This window comes from Anopheles coluzzii, chromosome 3, assembly GCF_943734685.1.
Source record: "Anopheles coluzzii chromosome 3, AcolN3, whole genome shotgun sequence".
NCBI lineage: Eukaryota > Metazoa > Arthropoda > Insecta > Diptera > Culicidae > Anopheles > Anopheles coluzzii.
The window spans coordinates 25,203,120-25,224,841 of NC_064671.1; the positions used below are offsets into that span (position 1 = coordinate 25,203,120).

The window sequence follows — 21,722 nt, forward strand, 5'->3', positions numbered from 1 at the left end:
CATGCCATCGCACTGTTTAGGATCAGCGTCTGACAGCGGTGTGATTCTCTCTCGCAGCGAAGACTTAATGCACCTCAATGGCACTCACACAGACAACATTCAGACATTCATCTTCTAATATAGGTTGCATTTTATCTCCTTTTTTAACTTCTTATTTTCCCTGAACAACCACACACCAGACTCACTTTCGCCCACCTGTTTGCGTAGAGTTGCATTCACATCGGAGCGAACGCTATCGCAACGGTGACAGATAGCTAGTTATTTTCACCTTATTTTCAGCCACTTCACTACACATTTGTGTATGTCTCAACACCAGCACCCACATGTATGTACAGACACTCGGTGCAAATGCAAATAAAAACTTCGAGCACTACACCAAGACTCCCTCTCCCCTGATGCCATTGTGCTTGCAGCCAGCTGGGGTGTAAATTCTGTTTGCGAAGGACACCATTATCCAGCGTGTCTGTACACTTACTTTTTGTCTACTCGGGTCTTCCGTCGTCTAGCAGCGCCAGATCTCGTTGCCCCGCCAGATCTAGCTCGGTACGACGAAATGTCTGCGATAACAGTCCCGAGATAAGTCCCTCGCTATCAAACAGCAAACAGTGCAGCATTAGTTCTGCTCTATTCGCTTGCAAAGTCATGCAGAACTCGAAGTGTCTGGACATATACCTTACTGGAGGAATGCACTGTCCAGCTTCCTACACATTATTTTCACACCTCTCTACCTCACATGTAAGGGACGTGAAGTTATGCCTTGGAGTTTCTGCTTTGCTGTCTTCATTGCTACCAATTGTAGATTTTATTTTAAACTAAAATTGGAAATCATTTCAAGAGCAAAAAGCCTTTTTTCAAATGTTTGCCTTCTAAAACGATTCGTACAAAACTACGATGCACAAGTTTTGACCGATAAGAACATCAGCCTCGTGGCAAGCAAACCGATGGCGCACGCCTCACCCAGTGCCTCGCAAGAGCAAATAAGGTACACACGTTTTACAAGCCCTGCCACTGCCATCGACACGGCCATCTGCCGCATCTTATCTGATCTTATCTGTGCAAACGTTGCTGTGCATGGTTTGATAACACTCTATCCAGCAGGCTTGGTTACCTCCAAGCCCCGGAAGACATTCATCTTTGTTGACTGGCCTGGGCGAGGTGGGACGTTTCGTGCTCGTGATTGTTATTCAGAACTTTCTTGTGCTTTTCAAACAATTTTGTAGACATTTTACATATAGCTTTTTTATAGCTCGTTGAACACAGTACACATTCATATTCTTATGTATGTCTCATATATCTTTTATATTCTAAGTGCTATTAATTGATATTCTAATGTCTATAAATCTTGTGTTTGAAATGTGTTGCAAATTCATTTACTTTTCGTTATCTAAATATAAAACTAAAGTCTCTGTCAATAATTTCTTGAACACAAATGACTGTTTAAAGATTAAATGTTTCCCTAAAATTTAAAAGTTCCCTCAAATAATATCGTTTCAAGATCCGTGTACTAACTTTAAATACAAGCTTATTTTTACCCTTTTATCGCCATCTTCACTTGTTTGATTTTGCCAAGCAAAAACTTGCTGGAGAGTTTTTTTTTGTGTTTCACCATTTTACACATACCTATTGATTTATCACGACAAGCTTTTACCGCAGTAAAGCATATCAGGATCGAACACAAAACAAACCACCACTCTTATCCTCCCCGGTTGGTGGACAAATGATTTTTCGAACGAATGAATTCCGCTCAACACCTTAAGTCAATGTATTGCACTCCGACAAAAAAACAAACCCCTCCTCTGCACACTATTTCAATCTTCCAATAGCAAAAGCTAAATAGAAGCAGACTAGCCAACTGCCCGTGTAACAGAGCAACGTCGCAAGATCAGAAGGTGTGTTGTGCCTTTTTCCCTCACACCCATGTGTCTGGCACTGGTTGTTCGGAAAACAAGCCGACCACAGCAAAAAAAACACGCTCGGGAAATTCGCTACACCAAGAACACACAATCAAACACACACATCCATACATACCCGCTGTGTGTGAGTACGGGATTAAAAAACAAGCACCTAAAGATGTGGAACTGGCAGCATAAAAAAGAACGCTAGAGAGAAAAAAATAAATATACGCCGGCCCGCGCGCCGCACACACATAAAAATGGCATCATTTAATCATTCCTTATCGCGTGTGTCCCCCCGGTCGTGTCCCCGACGGTGGAGGCTGCACCAGCGGAAGGAAAACCAAACGGTTTGCTGTGGAAAGCGAAAGAAGCAAAGGGATGGAGAAAATTGTACTCCCGGGACCGGAGCTTAAGGCCGCGGAAGCGCGTCGAACCGTGGGAGCAGGTCAAAGAGAAAAGGAGAGTGAGAGAGAGATTTTTAAAAAATCGCTCACACATACACACACACAGAGCACAGAGTCCCAGCCTGTGGGGAGCACGTGCTGCAGATTCGGTGCTGCAAAACCGACGCCAGTGCGATAAGCATTACCGGTGTGCGCTTTTTTCTCCGCGCCGCGCTTTCCCGCGTCACATTCACGCACGCACGCCGAAGAAAAGGCCGCGGAAATGTCCACTTTAAAGCAGCGCACCGGTTTGCACGGAACACAGCCGGGAAGCTGAGGGGCCAACTATACTTCAACTATTATTTAATCTACTTCTCGGCAGCGTGCTCTACCTGGGCACAGGGGTCCTCCCGTAGACGCTTGCAGCACCGGAAGGAACTGAGGTAAAATGGTTCGGATGCAGGAAAACTTACCGAAAATGGTTGGGGGAGTTGCTTGGCCAAAAAAAAGACGAAAAAATCGTGCGCTGAAAAACGGGTACGATAAGAAACTGTTATATATATAGAGTACTTTACTCTTTTTTTCTTATTCCTTCGTTTCGCTTTCATTCATACCCATCCCCCACACTTCCAAACACTGCGCAGCGGTTCATCATACAAAAGGGGGGAAAAGGATAACTTAATCCGCTGGCCAGAGACGCTTGCTTCGGTTGGGAGATAGTGGCGGCACGAAGCAATGGCGGTCAGCAAGACGACCGTTTCAGGTGCAAATGTCACCTTTCTGCACTGCTCCTATCGTTGCGTTTAGTGTTTTTGGAAAAAAAGTTCAACATTTTTGTCACAGCACAAGTCAAAAGGAGCAGGTTTGCGCAAAAGCGATAAGAAATTCTTTTGACATAAACTACCGAGAGTCGCTAACATTTTACGTATAAAATAAATCTGATCAACTATATAACAATTACATAACCATGTGCGATTGAAAATAATGTTTTTGCACAAATCACGAAAAGATAAAAAATAGTAAAATTTAAATTACGTAGCCAACTAGCTGAAAATTCTTGTACGAAGCTTGCATTACCAGCCACCAGATGCGCTAAAATGGCTCAACATTACACTAACGAGTAAGCTTCGTGTACCCCGGCCTTAATCTCTGATACCCATCGCTAGCGCTTACTAGCGACATCTATTGTTGGGTGTCAGGTTTAATGATCGCGAATATGACATTTTTTAGACGCAAATTGCAGATTATTGAGGCGCTGTTACTGAAATGTGCAGTGAAGTAGGATTGTTCTTTTAAAAAACTTTGCGTTTTTTTTTTCAAAATTTCAAAATCCGAAACTATACATGCAAAATGTTTCAATTCATACCTACATAAAGCCAACGAATAAATGTGTAACCGATTAGAAACCATTTGCTAGAAGAAAACACCAACAACTCTGCAACCATTTGGCTAAACGATTCCTTCGGCCACTGATATCCACTTTAAACTGTAACCCGCCACCCGCGCAGAACGTTAAAATCGCCATCAAACTCCTAATCGAATCACCAGCACACCATCTCTCTCGGCCAAACGGTACACGACGGATGCTGCTGCATGCCGCACGATAAGAAGGCACCGTAAGAAACTGACGACCGAAGCATTCATTGTACGTCCGTAAACGAATCGGCTCATCGGATGGTGCAGTTGCAGGCAAGCAGGGTGGATGAATTTTCTTAACACTCCTCTCATCACCTCCTGTCCTGCTTCCAACCAGCAGTCGAATGCAAGTTTGCATTTCCCGGCACAGCGCCGTAAAGCTTCATGGCGCAACACAAATGTGCTACAAAATGGTGACACCGATAAGGGTTGAAAGTTTTCCTCTATAAAAATAGCATTCCTTATCGCTTTTCACTTTTTGGCACGGCTTGCCAGGTTGCTACTTGAGCGTCTTTGCACTCCTGCGTCCTGTGCTACAAAGGGCTGTTTCCTTGTTGTTTTTTTTTTTTTGCGCCCAGACACACGGAAAAAAGTAAACAAGTTTTAAGCATTATTTTTTTCCTGCAAATGTGTGCAAATGCCCGAAAACTGACATAATCGCGCTTAGGATGTATTTAAGTTTAGACAGTTTGCTCGAAAATGTTATCGTACTTAAAGATCAAAATAACATGATAACATAGTGGTTATAGTATCTTGTTTATCTGATTTGTATCGCCTAATGTAGTCACTCTAGCCCTTAAACCCTTTTGTTCCCTCATAAAAGGCTCACTCCCTTCAGTTGCAACACCAGCAACTGTACAGATACCCACTTCAGAAACAAAAAGAAGACACAACAACAAAAAATGATATCTATTGCAAGAACTCACTTAAATCAAGCTCATAATTAATTCTCATTCCAACATTCGCGCACGATCCCCCAGTCTTACCACTACAATGCTCGTAACGCTTACGCACGTAACGCTTACGCAGGTGTGAGTGTTCCAGAGAGAGCGCAGACAACCCGCGCGAAGCGGTTAGGGTTTAGCGTTTGCGCATCCATTCATGGTCAGTTATTTGTGGGAACGGTATTAGAGCTGCACGGGCAGGCACATCAATTGAACTTCCTCCGGTGTCTGATTAATGCGAGTCTGAGGCTGATTAGTACGGTGTGAGCTGTCGATCGACGTAGTCTAGTGTGTGAGCTTTACTTGCAGTGTGAAACAGATCGTGGTGCCGAAGGAATATCAGACCGGAACTAACATCCGTACACCAAGCTTCACGATGCCGGAGCATTCCAAAACCGGAAACTGCAGCCAGATACCAAAGGATAAGAAACACGAGACAGCCCCACCTTCGCGTCAGGCTAGCGAGAAGAAGCAAAAATCGCATAACCATTCAAATCATGCCTCGCCGCAAGAAACCAACACTTCATCACGCACATCTTCATCGTACACTAAACACACGCGAGGCAGCAATAGCAGTCACGATATGAAATTGCGTGCATTGAAAAAAGTGATCTGTAACAAATGTGGCAAAGACATACACGAAAAATTCCAAATAATTCACACGAAAAATTGCCAGCGTAAACGGGAATCGAACAACAAGTAACCACATGTTGACGTGTAGTAAATAAATAAATTATTTTATGAAAAAAAAAACCCAAAGAACCATTTGCATGTTTTATTTAACATTTACATAAATTGCTCGAGTTGTTTATGTAAAAACCTTCACAAATCGGTATGTCTGGTAAATCCGTATAATCGGTATCCGGTATAGTATTGAAACTACGTTCTACAAAATGAAACATTGGCTAGCCGTCATCATCGGGCATCGTCGTAGCCTTCAACTCAGACCCAGCCACGATGTACCACACACTATCAAATGAGACTCAACGTGCGCCACCGAGGAAGCTGCCGTTTTCCTGTTCTTATTCTTACATTATCGCACCCACCTCGCCTGGGTGCTGCTGCATTCTTTTCATTGCCACGTGTCATTGCAGGCTGTGAGACACGGCCAGTTTTTTTCTCTACTGTGCGTTTGTACGTGAATGTGTTAAGATTTTGTATTTCATTTCATTTAACCTTCTTACGCTTATGATTCCAAAACGAAACTGAAACGTCTAAAAAGCTGCATACCTATAGTTATTATTAGATTAGATTAAATTGATTCCGTGCGATTCACTCGAATGTCAAAGGGTTCTTCTTCTTTGGCTCAACAACAGATGTCGGTCAAGGCCTGCCTGTACCACTTATGGGCTTGGCATTTAGTGACTAATTGATTCCCCCCATAGCAGGATAGTCAGTCCTACGTATTGCGGCGTGGTCTACTTGGGGATTGAACCCATGACGGGCATGTTGTTAAGACGTACGAGTTGACGACTGTACTACGAGACCGGCTCGTCAAAGGGTTAGACTGTGTCTTACAAACAGCGTCATGAAATGTCAAAGGAACACTGAAATCTTTTCTTCCGAATCCACGTGTACAACATTTAATATTTCAATTACTGTCACACACCGTGGAAAGATCAACACACGTGTTTTTTTATTGATAAGTAATGGCATCAAATACAATTAAACGATAGAATAACATTTAACATTTATTGCTAAGCTATACTAAATGTCGTGTGGAGCACCCGAAAGAGGGTACGTCCCTCGATTCACTGGACAACACACTTTTCCCCCCTCATTGACGAGCCATCATCCGTGGCGCTGGGCGTCAGTGGTCAGTGTATCATAATTTCACAATTATCAATCGTTTTTTGACCACCAACTTAGCGTTTTAACCCGCTGCACTTAACAAAGAAAATCAATCAAACCGGCAAGGGTCTCGCCGCATCGACATGTTCACATAAGCAAATCGCACCAACACTAACAACCGTGGCTTTGCGCAACCGAAACTGTGTTTGTGGTCGGACTTTTACAGGACCGTGCGCGCATGTGTCATAGTGTGCGTGTGCGGCTCAAATATGACAGCTTCGCGCGACACCGGTTCGTAGGAGCTCGCGCAGCAGCCAGCCATCAGATAAAGGCAAGATCCCGAAGCGATAGCATCGGAAAAGGCAAGACTCTACCTCATAAAACAACTTTGGAGAAAAGTCATAGCAAGATGGAACACGCTCAAGGTAAGCCATAAAGTGGAAGACGATCGACAGCGTATTGTGCGATTAGTATGTTTTGTTTGATGTGTTCTGTGGGCGATAGTGTGTCCATGTGTGTGGTTTGCGAATTTAGAAACCAATTGCGCATTTCTAACGACGATTTTACCGATGGCAGTGCTATATTGTAAGACGCTTTGCAAATGCATCCAGCATGAGGGATAGACAAAGACTGTGGCATTAGTGGTGTGCATTCTTAAACAAACAGTGATAGTTTGAATCACAAATCGAATTACTCCGTTGTGTAGTGATGTATGTTTGATCTTAAAACATACCTTTGTGTGAAATATGAACCGTATAGAATTTTGGTTGTAGATTTCATCCGTTGAGTTGTGTGTTATTTGTGTAGGGTCGTTATATTGAATTTAAATACTTGGATACCGTTCGCCTACCCAAAACGTACATTTTTCGGAGCGACTAAGTTCTTTAAAGTATTTTTTTCTGTTTTGCGGTTTTGAGCTGGTTGGTTATTGTGTATAACAATAAGCTTAATATGATATAATTGTAGTATAATTCACATTGGGTGCTACAAGCGCGTGACACCAATCAAACTGAATATCTAGCACTTTCAAACCAAATAACAGAATGTAATTGCATTTACCCGCATAGCTCTTAACGTTTGTGCCTTGTTACATCATATTTATTGAAAGTACGTTCAAACAACTTTTTTATTACAACCAGCGCGAACAGATCGTACCGGAAAGATGTGAATGAACAATACTAGTTACGTGAGTCGCATCATGTCATGTGAAATATATTTGCGTAATGAAACTTTAACGATAGTACCTATATTACCAAGTGATTACCGTATATGAAAAAAACATATATGATGCAATGCAAATGAATTCAGCAGAATAGCTATACATTAAAATTATTTCGGGCTAAATGAAGTATTAGATGAGAATAGAAACTTCCCTCATACAGAATGAACTGTGCAGCACATACCGCAAAGTGTTTTGAAACCCCGTGAACTGTAGGTATTGCCTTTGGATATGTGTTATTTTGTGAGTTTAGAATTTTACTTCAATTGGGATAAAGTTTATTTTCGATTCTTTGTTAGTGATTTTGTTGTACGGTATCGTTGTTTCGGTTGAAGAAAAACAGAAATTTGGTTGGCACTCATTCTAGTTGAAGTACGACCAATTCCATCGTTTAGCGAATATTTACAAATCCACACAGCGCTAGTAATATTTCTATAAGTGGGTAAATAAAAATTGAAATCGTAAGGCAAATAAAAAACAGAAAGAATCATCATTTTACACACTGGAAAATTAAGCCAAGCGCGTATCATAGTTTTTTTTTAACATACTTTTCATAGAAAAATAAGCATTCAAAATAATAATGTAACATTTTATTTTCGACCCCTGCTCTTGCTCGATAGTTTATGCTCTATAATATGAAACAACCGATATGAAAAAAATCAGGCATTGACACACTAAAAAATAAACTGCCACTTCCTCAAACTCGATCGAAGAGGAACGATAGTTGTAGTTGCCTAGATACAACGGTTGCTTTAATTGATTTCTTGAGTATCCTGGTCAGTTATGTCAACAATACGGCAAAATGTTCAAAAAACATCAAAGGAAGCCATCATTGTATGTCATTTTGATAATCGCTTCGATCGTTCCCGAATTCGATCGAATTTGTGAATGTGGCTGAATTACTGCGCAGGGCTAGTAAACAAAAACGAAATCTTTATAATGTGACAACATTAATCAGCGTTCAAGAAATGATTCCAATTTTTATAAATACATCTTTTTGCAGCGAACAAGCTACAAAGCATCATTGAAAAGAAACGTGCAGTGGTATCTTGCAACACGCCTCAAGTAATATCGCCTAAAAAGAAGGAAACTATTTTTCTGTCAATGCACGAAGCAAACCCCTTGGAGATATCGATAGACGAAGAGTTTAAGATGACTGTACTCGGACGTGACGCGTCTCCAGCAGTTGATGAACACGTACAGACTGTGTCTACAGGACCAAGGGTTAAGGCACAGCAGTGCGCTTTTTCATCAAGACACTCTTCCGAAATGGGTGGTTATATAGCAGAACCAACCAGCAATGTAAGTTGTACAGGCCTTACAACTGAAGCAAAATTGTACGATAATGATTTCCAGAATAATATCTTTATTACTGATTCAATCGTAAACGACGCAAATTGCTTGGGTTTACATAACAATATTCATAGTACTTCAAAAGTACCAGCAGAGAGCACTTCTGTGCCGAGCAATATTGATAATGCTCCAAAGGTGTCAACAACAACCCACCCAAGCACTGATGCAACAAACGATTCTTATGTCGGTATTGGTTCATTTAATGTAAAGAACTCAGACTGCACTAGGGTAGAGTCGAATACTGATTCGTACATTCAAGCTACACCATGTTATCCAACTGATATTGCAGTGGTGCGCCAGCAACCGACCAATGTATTAAACAATTGTTCAGCATATGCTAGCGATACCGAAGATAATTTTTTCTCCAACCTATCAACACAAGCACAAGATAATGTACAAAATGAATTGGGTTCTGGAGACGACAGGGCGTTCAGCACTATCTCGAATGATATTGTATTTTCTTCCCAGAGCAACGACGACAGTTACTATCCAAAATCAATAGAATATGATTCTTCGGATTCCATAAGCACTGATGCTGAGAAAAGTGATAGCAATGTAGGGCAGCGCACAATAGGCACGGAGGGCTTTCAAATAAATATAAATTTGGATTTAATTGCTACAGAAACTTGTTTGCGGTGGATCAATTCTGACAAGGAAAATACTCGACAAAAGCTAAATCTCATGCAATGTGGTACCGAAATTCTGAGCAAACGGTTCAATTTGCATCACAGTGAATGTTCAAAGCTGTCTCTTTTATCATCAATAAAACAAATCGGTAACATAAATCAGGATAGTCAGGATAGATCATCATCATCAGATCAAATTAGAATGAACCCCCTTTCTGATGGAGCCAGTAGTCCAAACATAAGTAGAACTTCGACAACACCAATCGATCAAGATCAATATATTCAATCTTGCACACAAACATTAGAGAAAAACAAACTAAATATAGATATCATTTCTACCATAACATGTTTGAGGTGGAACACCATTAACGCAAATTCTACTCCGCTACAACAAACTCAAGCAAGATTGGCCAGAACAGTATTAAAAAAACGTTTCAGGTTGACCGACAGTCAGGCATTTAATTTAACGATAGCTAACTTTAAACAGCTGGTTGATAACAAAGCTTCAGCTTCTGATAGGAATGACAAATTATCCTTAGGCAAAGCAATGCTACCGCAAATGACGAAACAAAAATCGATCACAGATGGGCTCAGTGTAGAAATAGGCCAGTCCGCTGGGAAAAGAAAAACAAACTCAATGAAAACCAGAATATTGAAGCGGCGTAAATCAGTTTCTTTTGTAGACTACACTGTCGCTAGTTCTGATGAAAACGATGAGGTTCTTAAGGAAGTGGATAATGAAAGTAGATCAGCGCGAAAACGTATATCTGAACTGCAACAGGATCCTGATTGGCGCCCATCTCATCGGCATAAGATCCTGATTGGCGCGGCAAAGGATTCTGATAGCTCAGATGAAACTAGATCAGACGATTTAAGTTTTGAGCATGACCAACATGTGCCAAACTATCAAGGAAGAACAACGGTAGAGTCATCACCTTCTAGCTCTGATAATGACGATCTTGACGTAGCAAATAGTAATAATGGTGATTCAACGACCTTTCCAATTCGTTTGTTTGAAGATGACGCATTACTTAGCCAAAATATGGACCTGGATGCGAAAACAAACCCAAGTAAACCTACTGTTGCATCTGCTATGTTCACCAAACAAGAAAATTTTACCCGCGATCAGGTAGATGATGAGGAAACAATTAATCAAACAGAGAAAAGTACACTAGCGACAAAAAAAGTCCGTAAACCAAAGTATGACTGTCCCGAGGCTGACTTTGACACACCTTCTTCTTCTTCCATCGAAACTGATATGTCGATATGTCAGGACGTTAATGCAAATGCCAACTATTCAAATCAATTTCCTACACAAGAGGATACAGAGAGCCAACAACCAGTTTGTTCAACACTATCTGCTTCACCTGCATTATCAAATACGAATCAGAATTATACAAAACCACAACTAGATTCATTGTATGTTGCTTCATTTGACGATACCCTTGACGTTAATGCTACTCAAAATGCTACTAACAACATAGAATCTCAACATACTTTAGATGTGGACAGTAGTACACATGCCCCGGCATTATGTGAAGATGATTTGGGCACTACATCTTGTGAGCGAAAAGATTCGGGTAATTTTAACGATCATTGTCAAGCACAAAACCGTGATCCAAACCAGACAATTAGAAGAACTTTTTGCACTGTTGCTGTTGATCATCCATACGCACACATTGATACTTTATCGAAAATGGATACGCAGCAATCCCAACTGCCTGCTTTGAAAGCTGTGTCTAGCACAGCAAACAAAAATGAATGTGTTAAAAAAGGAGCCGCAGAAACTACAACCGGAAACATCAGTGTCGTACTGTCGGAATCAAAAAATAAGAAGCCCAATAATTCTCATTTTGTAAATAAACATATGATCTACACAGATTCTGTGAGCAAACCGACGATAGAGTCAGAGCTATTGACAACTGCGAATCTTACAACAACTGATAACTCCATCACTTCCGCTCAAGACAACGAATTAGGAGTTGCGCAAGCGAAGAAAAGATATCGTATAAAGCACACGGAACGAAAGCAAAACCTAGAAACTAGCAAACTTATTCCGACAAGCTCACCAACGATGCCGCCTAAAATTAACATTAAACCCCAAAACAAAAATATACCCAGTATACCCAACCGCCCAGTTTCATCTATAAATTTCTTACTTTGTGAAAACGTGACTTCTAATGAAAGAATGAATATGCCGTATAAAAGAATGCCTCGTTTGAAGTACACGGCGTGTAAAATCACAGGCGCAAAGGATCCGACTTCATCTGCAACCAACGACACGCTAGCTTCTGGTGACAGTTTGTCAGATTTTGTTATTCATGAAAAACTTACTAAAAACAATCCTGCCATTAATAGTGTCATTACCACACAAAACGCTGACGTAAGCATGGAAGGAAACGTGAAAACGAAAACACCAACAACACAACCGATAGATAACGTTTCATTCGTGGTAAAGGGAATCGAGGCATCTATTAAAACAAATCTACCCCCCTCTAAAGAAAATATGTCTAAAAGTAGCGTACAAGTTGATTCGCGATGTACAGTAGCTGCTCCAAAAACTGCAGAAATATCTAGGTCTATTGATTCCTGCCAGTTATTAACATTGCAACCGATAACGTGCGAATCAAATAATGAACCGAACAATTCGACGACCAATGGTTTGACTCAAATGTCATCTCCTCCAGAGGAAAACTTAAATGTAAATAACTTGCACAGCCCGTCACTAGCTGAAGCAAACGTAAAAGAAATACCATGTAACAACACGCAACCAACAGCTTCAGAAAACAGACAACGTCACATATCCGTATTGGTCACTGATAAGTCTGAAGATTTCCATGCAGGTTCAAACCTTCTCTCAGACAAAATTGCTAATAATAACCCACAAGATGCTGATCTAGACAAACAAAGAAACGAGTCTGAAAACAATTCAAATCCACAGCAACCCCAGGAAGAAAATATTAAGTCACATACAAATGCCAGAGAAATTTATGCAAAAGTATGCACAAAAAGCCCGAAATGCATATCTGTCTCTGGGAAAGACATACATGCAGATTCAATAGTATGCACAGAAAAAATAACCTGTAATAGCACACAAAGTTCAAAACATTCTCTTTCAAGTTTGCGTAACACCGATCAAGAGAAAAATCCGGGTCCTCGATCTATGAAAAGGAAGGCAAATTCAGAACAAAATATTATTGGTAATGGTTCAAAAGTACCAACAGCGCTTGATAAAAATTTACTTACAATTGTAGCCTGTCCTGAAAATATTTTACATAGCTCACACGTAGGCCCTAAGTTACCCGTAACATCTACTACGAAATGTACTAGTAGATGTAAACAAACTGGTCTCGCATCACCGACGCTACCATCAATATCATCAGAAAGCAACCAAAAAATTCTTTCCTCTGATGACATTTCAATACAAAACCCTTCTCTTTCAAAAGAAGTATTTATTAACAGCGTGCAAACCCTGCATGAAACAAACCCAATAGTCGAAGAAATGTCAAAGAACACTAATGGGCAGAACATATCAGCTCATGAAGATTCTACAACTTCCTCTAGAAACTTTACAAGTAATAGCTTCCAGTGCTCAGAAAATACACTTCCGTATAAGAAACGAAGGCTCAGCTTAATGCTACATCTCACACCTACTTCCTCGAATACATCGATAGAGCAAGTTACAAGATTTACGACAAATTTAGCATCTCCGAACAATATTTCAAGCAAAAGTTCAAGTCAATCAGGTCCAATCCAAACTACGGAATCTGCATTGAATATCGGTGGTGCAGTAAGAAATAATATTATAACTTCTTTTAGAAACACACAAACACATCCTGATACAATACATCCTGATGATGCATTGCCATTGAGCCACGCCAAATTCAGCCCACTAACACGTCGACAATCTCTTGATATTTACAGTCACAGTCAGTTTATCCCAGAAATACAATCAAGACAACGGCAATGTTCACACTTTCTTCCCCAAGTACTGTCTAATATATCCAATAACAACAACCATTATGAAACTACAGCTGAAAGTTCTTCTTTTGATAGGGCGTTGAAATTACATCAAAACCCAACGATTTTCTTAGATCTACTTACTGTTCAAAACACACCTGATCAACTACAGCTTGATATTAATGAATTTCAAAATGCGCAAAGAGCAACATCAACTCCACTCACCAATTTATCACGGACAACTTATTCTACTCAATCTTCAGATCAATCTAACACAGATCATTCTACAAGTTCTCGTCAACCACAACACTCAAACACGAATACGAGTTCAAAGGCGAATGTGGAAAGAATCAAAGCCAAACGTAGGCGTGACAGAAAGCGTAATCAAAGGAATATTGACACATACGGTTCAAACACACATCAAACAACAGAACGATCTAAAAAACGATCTGATTATGACAATTTCCATGTACGAGATGATCGAATGAGAGAAACTCCAAATAGTATTCTTACACGTCGAAAATCTGTAGCCACTTACACTCCAACTCAATTTGCGCAGCAATCAACGATACGACAGAGAAGAAATTCAGTCTACAATTCCAATGTACTGTCCAATATATCCAACAACAAAAACCATTATAAAACTACAACTGCAAGTTCCTCTTCTGATAGGGCTCCAAAATCACATCAAAACCCAAAACTTTGTTTAGAACCGCTTACTGTTCAAAACACACCAGATCAACAACAGAGCGCGAAAGATTCGCAAAGAGCAACATCAACTCCACGCACCAACTCATCAAGAACATCTTATTCTACTCATTCTTCAGATCAATCTATCACAGATAGCTCTCATGATTCTTGTCAACCACAACGCTCAAACACACCTTCTGTGAATCTGGAAAGAAGCAGGGCCAGACATAGACATGACAGAGAGCGTAATCAAAGGAATACTGACACATACGATCAAAACAGAACAGAACGATCTAAAAAACGATCTGATTTTGACCATTTCCGAGTAAGAGATGATCGAATCAAAGAAACCCCAAATAGTATTCTAACACGTCGAAAATCTGTAGCCACGTATTACCCAACACAATTGGAACTGTACAATATATCCATCAACAACTACGATGATAGAACTACAGTTACAAGTTCCACCTCTGATAGGGCTCCAAAATCACATCAAAACCCAAAACTTTGTTTAGAACCGCTCAGTGTTCAAAACACACCAAATCAACAACAGCGCGCGAAAGATTCGCAAAGAGCAACATCAACTCCACGCACCAATTCATCAAGGACATCTTCTTATTCTACTCATTCTTCAGATCAATCTATCACAGAAAGCTCTCATGATTCTTATCAACCACAACGCTCAAACACATCTTCTGTGAATTTGGAAAGCAGCAGGACCAGACATAGACATGACAGAGAGCATAATCAAAGGAATACTGACACATATAGTCAAAACAGAACAGAACGATCTAATGATGACAACTTCCGTGTACGAGATGATCGAATCAAAGAAACTCCTAATAGTATTCTAACACGTCGAAAATCTATAGCCACGTACACCCCAACACAATTGGCACTGTTCAATATATCAATCAACAACCACCATTATAGAACAACAGCTACAAGTTCCACTTCTGATAGGGTGCCGAAATCACATTTTCCTAATTCTCGTCAACGACGACGCTCAAACACATCTTCTGTGAATATGAGAAGAAGTAGGAAAATGCGTGGTAAACGTGGTGGCAGAAAAGCAAACCGAAAGAGATAAAATTCAGTCTGCGATTGCAATGCAATTATATTTATCACACTACGTGTATAATAGGCATTCGACATCAAGCGTCACAACAGCTTCGGCTAAGTTTCCAAATTTGTGTCCAGACGCAACCTTTCCCTCAGCTGCTCAACCAGCTCCCTAACAATGACCCTAACATGACACTAGATGCACAATATTTCTCATGGTAGCTCAACGTAAGACAAGACCTTTAACTGGTACAGAGCTCGCTATCTTCAACCATTCTCCTTATATCTCAATTCCAACCTGGCTTTACCTTAGCAAAGGATTGGCTATCCGGCTGCGTTTCACTGAATAAAGTCTTTAAAGCTTGTACAGACCGGCAGGTCCGCGTATGACGTTTACGCCAAATAGAAGAAGATCTGTTTTCTCAGTTTTTGATCCAGAAAAATAATATCATTTATATCAAACTATATTCTTACATATTAAATACTGTTCCTCTGGAACTTGTCTCATCCGTCGTTGGTAGCTCGATCACTAAACAAGCATTCATTATCAACTGTTACTTTAAATACGTTTTTATCTTGAAAATCTTCTGTATGCTTGAGGTGCATTTACCTTACCTTGTAAATAAATGAAATGTTACGCAACGGCGATTCACATAATGTTAATAGAAATTCATTTTTTATAAGTTAAAATGTCAATTTAACAAACAACAACACAGACAGTGAGGGATTGATAGAGCCCTTTTTAGAAACACTTAGAATTAAGCAAAAATCTGTATTAATAAATAGCATTATTTTGTACAGTCTAAATTGTATTCTTATGTAACAGTAGAAACGAAACAACTATGTACACAATCGTAAGTATCAAAAATGAAACCTTATCTTAAGCATATCAAAATTCTTCTTCCTTTCAAAACGCTCTACTAAATCGTTTCCGAAGATGTTAGCTGACCAGCATGGTTCGTTAGCAATATCTCCGCCTGGTGTTAGTAAAACCGATTATCTAAGCATTAAAATTCTAATTAAATTATGGATGCTAGCATCCGCTTTATCTCGGGCGTCCACCACTCCATGGGCACCGTAGGACCCTGATAACCTCCCTCCCTCCCGCTGTGTGGTTTAAGGTGTGGAATGTAGTCTACCAACGAACAAATGGGCTAGAATTGATCCTATGTAAGGACAAATATCTCTGAAGCACCTCCCGACCTTCCAAACCTATCTACTGATCATAACACTACCAACCAATAGACCACCCTTTTAGTGTTCACCAAGAAGTCGGTCAACTTTCTTAAATGCCCCCATCGTTTGTCCTGCTGGCCCAAAACCTTGCAAGGTGCTAACGTTTGGTTTCTTCGTCGCTCGAAGAGAAGAAGCTGGCCGGCCGGTCGGTCATCTCTCATCGTTACAAATCAGTCTTGGCACGAAGCCTTTATCCCTTAAGCTAAGCCCCTCTAGATTAGCTGAAAAGGAACAACGGAACCAACTTTGCTCATCCTCCTTCTTCCTACACAAGCACTTTTGCAATCTTTGCATCACCAGTCTCGAGAAGTGGGGGTTCTCTTCATCCCGACACACGTTTAAAACGACACGTTGCAACGTATGACTTTCCGTACCATACCACCGACCACACTTATCCTGTGGTGTTCGTAAAGTTCTCACATTTTTCCTTCAAAGATACTCATCTCCTTCCATCGTTCGGTAAAACTCAAAATTGAAATTAATAGTATGTACTCATAGGTCCTACGACAACCCAGCCGTGTAGTGGTGATCCTTCCTCGAATGGTACACTCTGGAGCTCCCAAAATGGAGCACAACCCTGCCCGGTGACTTATGTATCTCTGAATCAATGTGTTTACTCAACTGAAAGATATCGCAAGGCAGCTGGGAAGCATTTTGCTGATGCAAGACGTCAAGCGGAAGGAATAGAACCACAGCATAACGTCAGAGTGGTTCTGAAGACATTTGCATGACATTGCTTAGTCGGCAAGAGCAACAAAAAAAATCGCTGCCTATTCTATGCTTATGCCTGTGTACAAACATGTTCCAAACGGGTTTGAAAAATTTTAACACTTGTTTGCCTGATACATACTATCGTGCAAATTAAATTTAAAAAACATGTTTCAATGGCATTTCATATTGCTGTTAAAATCAGTTAAATTGCAGAAACCCTTATTTCTGCACGAGTCATAGAAAAAGGCCACATACATTGGCTTAATACACTCCATCGCTTATACATTTCTGGTAGCCTTATCTTCATTTTTTAAAATAATTATTCCTATCGTGTAGGAAGGATATGGAAAATTTTACTACGCCTTGAGACTCGATGCAATCTTTCCCTTGTTCATCACTCTGTGGACAACCCCCACCCGATGCAATGTGGACAAAGTAAGCGCGTTAGAAGGCCAAAAAACATAGTGATATATCCAGCATGAATTGAAACCTTGCCGTTGTCCCTTCCATGCCCTTGATAGGATGTATGGATGCGTTTTGTCCATTTCAATAAATTTAAAAGAAATCAATTATTGCATTGATTTGATGGTGAAAAACTACAATGCAAATATGCATTAAGTTATGCAATTTCCAACCAATTTGTATGCATCTTACGGAGCTTTCGCAACGACTGAGAATGTTCACTTTGCCGGCACTTATCAGACAGCATGCTAACGCGCCTGCATCTAATATTCTCAAAACACCTCCCTTAATCTCAACCCACCCTATCCCTCTCATCCGCGCCCCACCGTTCTTCACGCTTCATACTAGCGATTGTGGTCGAGCTTTTGGCCAAACATACACCAACCAACCACCACTATCGCGCAACGATCAGCCCACGGACACGCGGAAAGACGGGGCAAGGGAAATGGAATGGGACGGCGCAACGAAAGCCGGCAATGTATGACCGGTCCCGGTGTCTTGGCTGGCGCAAGATAAAGACGATAGAAAGTAAACATAATTTATATATGAAGGAAATGGGTGGAAAATGTTCACACATACGTACGTGCGGACGTCGGCATTAAAGGAACGACGGAGGGGCGGAACAGGGCAGGTTGGATGCAAGTGCGGCAGAAGTGGCGGCAGGAAAGTGGAGAGAGTGGTATGCGTGTGGTGGTGTACCGAAATGGACCAGCGTCTGGGGAAGGATCAAAGCGAAGGCCAGCCCGGCTCATATCAGCATCTTTTGCTATTGCACACGTGTGCTGGGTGAGCGCAGGACATGAGCCGACATGAGTGCCGGGAGAGGTATTGTTCCCACACACACACACACACACAGGCACTTTCCCACACATGTACACCTACGTACCCTGGCCGAACAAGTGATAGGGTGCTGCTGCTGCTGCTGCCGCTGCTGCCTTTAAGTGCCGATGAGATAAGGCTTCTTTTGCTTTCCTTTTCTTCAACGTCATCTCCGCCGTGTTTGAAAACACTCCCGGTGGCCCAAAATGTCACTGGCGGGGGGTTTGGTAGGGAGGGTGGGAGAAACGGAGGCTAGCAACTCCTTACTTAGAGCAGCTGCCGTTGGTTTAGGAGGCAAATCCCTGAGTGAAGAAAAAGGAAACTGCCTCAGACAAAAAGGCCTTTCCCTCCCCCCACTCACGTGCTACAACAAACCCCCACACTTGTAGGTGAGCGTTGAAGTTAGTCCGGGACGGGAACAACAAACGCTCCCGGAGTGCCGATGGTGCCTGCTGCCGTTTTTGCAGTCTCCGGCCCGGTTTCGATCAGAAGTGGGCGATACGCCTTTCAGACCAGGCACCAAAACACACAAACACACACATACTCGATGGCAGCACACACACCGGAAGCTGCGGTGTCATATTTGAGAATGCGGGCCAAAGCAACCAGGCGGACAGCGACGAAGATGGAAGGGGGAAAAAGGTTTTCTTCATTTATGGGATGGCTAGAAGACAGCGATTCATCGCTCCAAAAGGAATGGAGAGCTAGAGCTACGGCATAGGGGGAGGCATTCAAAAATATAAAATTAATGGTTTATAAAGTTTTTGGAAAATATAAACCTGTGTGGCCCGCTTCTCTTATCGTTCACTGCCCGGGCGCCAAGACATCAGTGGAGGAAGATTGGGGGGAGGTGGAAAAGCATGATGTGGTGGTGTGGCGCATTATCAGTAGTCTTGCGAGATGCCAACTCACAGTCTCCCCCAGATTTGTCTCAACCCCTTCCTCTCTCTCCCTCACACACACACACACACACACACACATTTGCATGCATGTGTGTAGTCAAATTTTGCAACCGAAGCGTACTGTACTGTAGCCCTTATGGCCTGGCAGAACGGCAAAAGGCCAACTGTCTGGCAGAGATATGCACATCCTTTCTCGTGTGTGTCTCCGCCTGTGAGGGTAAAACAGAGAAGCAGCCCAACCCGTTCCAGCTTCCCATCACCGCACACTAGAGCACGGGCAGCACCGACACGGACTAAACGGTTCCCGTTTTGCTGGGAGGAAGAAGTTTTTCTTACTGAGCCAGCGCATTCCTGCTCTTAAATATCCTATTGGAACTCGCGCACCATTAGGGTGGCGTGCGTTTAAACAGACAACGAACGGTGGCGGAACGTGGGCACGCTTCCTCCTCTCTATTGCGCCTTAAAACTCGCAGAAGGGGTTAATCAGCGGATATGTTGACGATGCATAATGAAGTGTGAAAAAGCGTGTGTGTGTGTGTGTTGTGTTCCTTGGGGGTTTGGGTCTTCGGGGACCGAGCGACGATGGCTCTAGCATTTTATTTAGCGCTACTGGTGGCAGGAGTAGCACCATCAGCACGTCAAGCAATGGCGCCAAAGATAAGACGATTTTGATGGGAGACGATCCACTGCACGGCAACGCATTAAAAGGCTGTGTGTATCGTTATGTATTATTATTTTTGCCTTTTTGCTCAACGAACCAACACGAATTCATCTTCAACACACACAGACACAGTACTCTGTACCTGTAATCATCGCTCTGTGTACTTTATGTGTGTACATTTTCATGTTTCTTATACGATGCAATAATAAAATATGATTTGCACGAGCAAAAAAAAATCACCTCACTCCTAAAAATGTGCGAATTGCGGTCACTTTTCCTCTGCGTTTGTCTATTATTTGTGCAATATCAATGAAACCACACGCAGCAAAGAAACATTACGTCGCACACTTCAAACATGTTTCCAAACATTTCATTTCTTGCCAATTCCAACATTATTAGTAGCATCATTACGATGCTTAACACTACGTTTAATTTATTACCAATGTGCGCCTTCCGCGCCTCGCTAGCCTCTTGTTATAAATCCCACCCTCTGAAGGAGAAAGGAAGGAATGCTTTTGTATCCATACACAGCCACACACACGAGCGCGCGCCCCATTGGTAATTTACATTCTCGCACACTTTAACGATTATTAGCGTATTAACGCGCTCCAACGCAACCACAGCAGCAGCCGACACCGCCAGCCACCCATCTCGAAATCGTCCCCCCGGAAACGGCACGCACGACCCCCCCCCCCCCACCTCTCAACCATGTCGTAGACTCTGGTTTGATGATGAAGTAATGATGAAGCCGCTTCTCGCCACGCGCCAAGCAGTGCGCGCGTTGATGGCGCACTGTTAAACTTTTACACCCAACCCAAGCAGCTACGGACGGGAACATGGGATGCGGTGTGTGCAGCTTGGCTTCCGCCGGCGTATAAATAATGACCGAGAATGTATCATTTTCACGACGGATTCTCCTGTTGCCGCTGGCTGGCTGGCTGGCTGGGCCGATAAGGGAAATTGCGCGCAAGCTTCGCCGTGCCCCGTGGGGCCGACGATTGATAAAGAGAGCAAGACGGGGTGGCGGTTTCGTATCTTGCCGTGTGTTGATGCCCGCAAGCGAAGGTAAATGAATCATAAGACATCCTCTCTCCCTGGTGGGATGCTTGAGAGGGCGAAGACGCCCGACGGTACTGTGGACGGTAATTTATTCCCGCCGCTCTTGGGTGATGATTTTTACATTTACATCCAATTACGGGCCCGCCAGCATAGGCAGCGTCGTGTTTGAATTTGCTTCCGCGACAGTGTAGCATCGTTACTGTTTTGGGTTATTTCGTTTGCCTAAATTGATCATATTTTGGGCTTGATACGAAAGACGACTGATGCTGTGCCGCATAAAAAAGCCTGTTGCTGGTTTTGTTATGACGTATTTTACAATAAACGCAATAAACAAACTACAATCGGCACCAAAACCAATCAACATAAAAATGCCACATTTCAATAAAACCTAACATTTTACGAATTCCAGTGGACAGTCAATATTTACACTGTCCGCCATCAAATAGAACCGAAAGCAGAAGCAAAACTCTCCTTCCGCAGTATTAGAAAATGTGTTCGACGAACCGATGGTTTGTTTCGGTTTGAAGGGTGTG

The 21,722-nt window shown here is 42.0% G+C and overlaps 2 protein-coding genes across 6 annotated transcripts in view; both read left to right on the forward strand.

Moving 5' to 3' along the window:
- Positions 1-21,722, forward strand: part of LOC120959803 (zinc finger protein ush) — a 135,060-nt gene that overhangs the window by 84,081 nt on the left and 29,257 nt on the right. The window lies entirely within an intron of this gene.
- On the forward strand, positions 1,404-16,562 carry LOC120959802 (uncharacterized). The gene is made up of 2 exons (XM_040383447.2): positions 1,404-6,854; positions 8,652-16,562. Exons 1-2 carry the CDS (start codon positions 6,668-6,670, stop codon positions 15,365-15,367), a joined length of 6,903 nt encoding a protein of 2,300 aa, XP_040239381.2. The 5' UTR covers positions 1,404-6,667; the 3' UTR covers positions 15,368-16,562.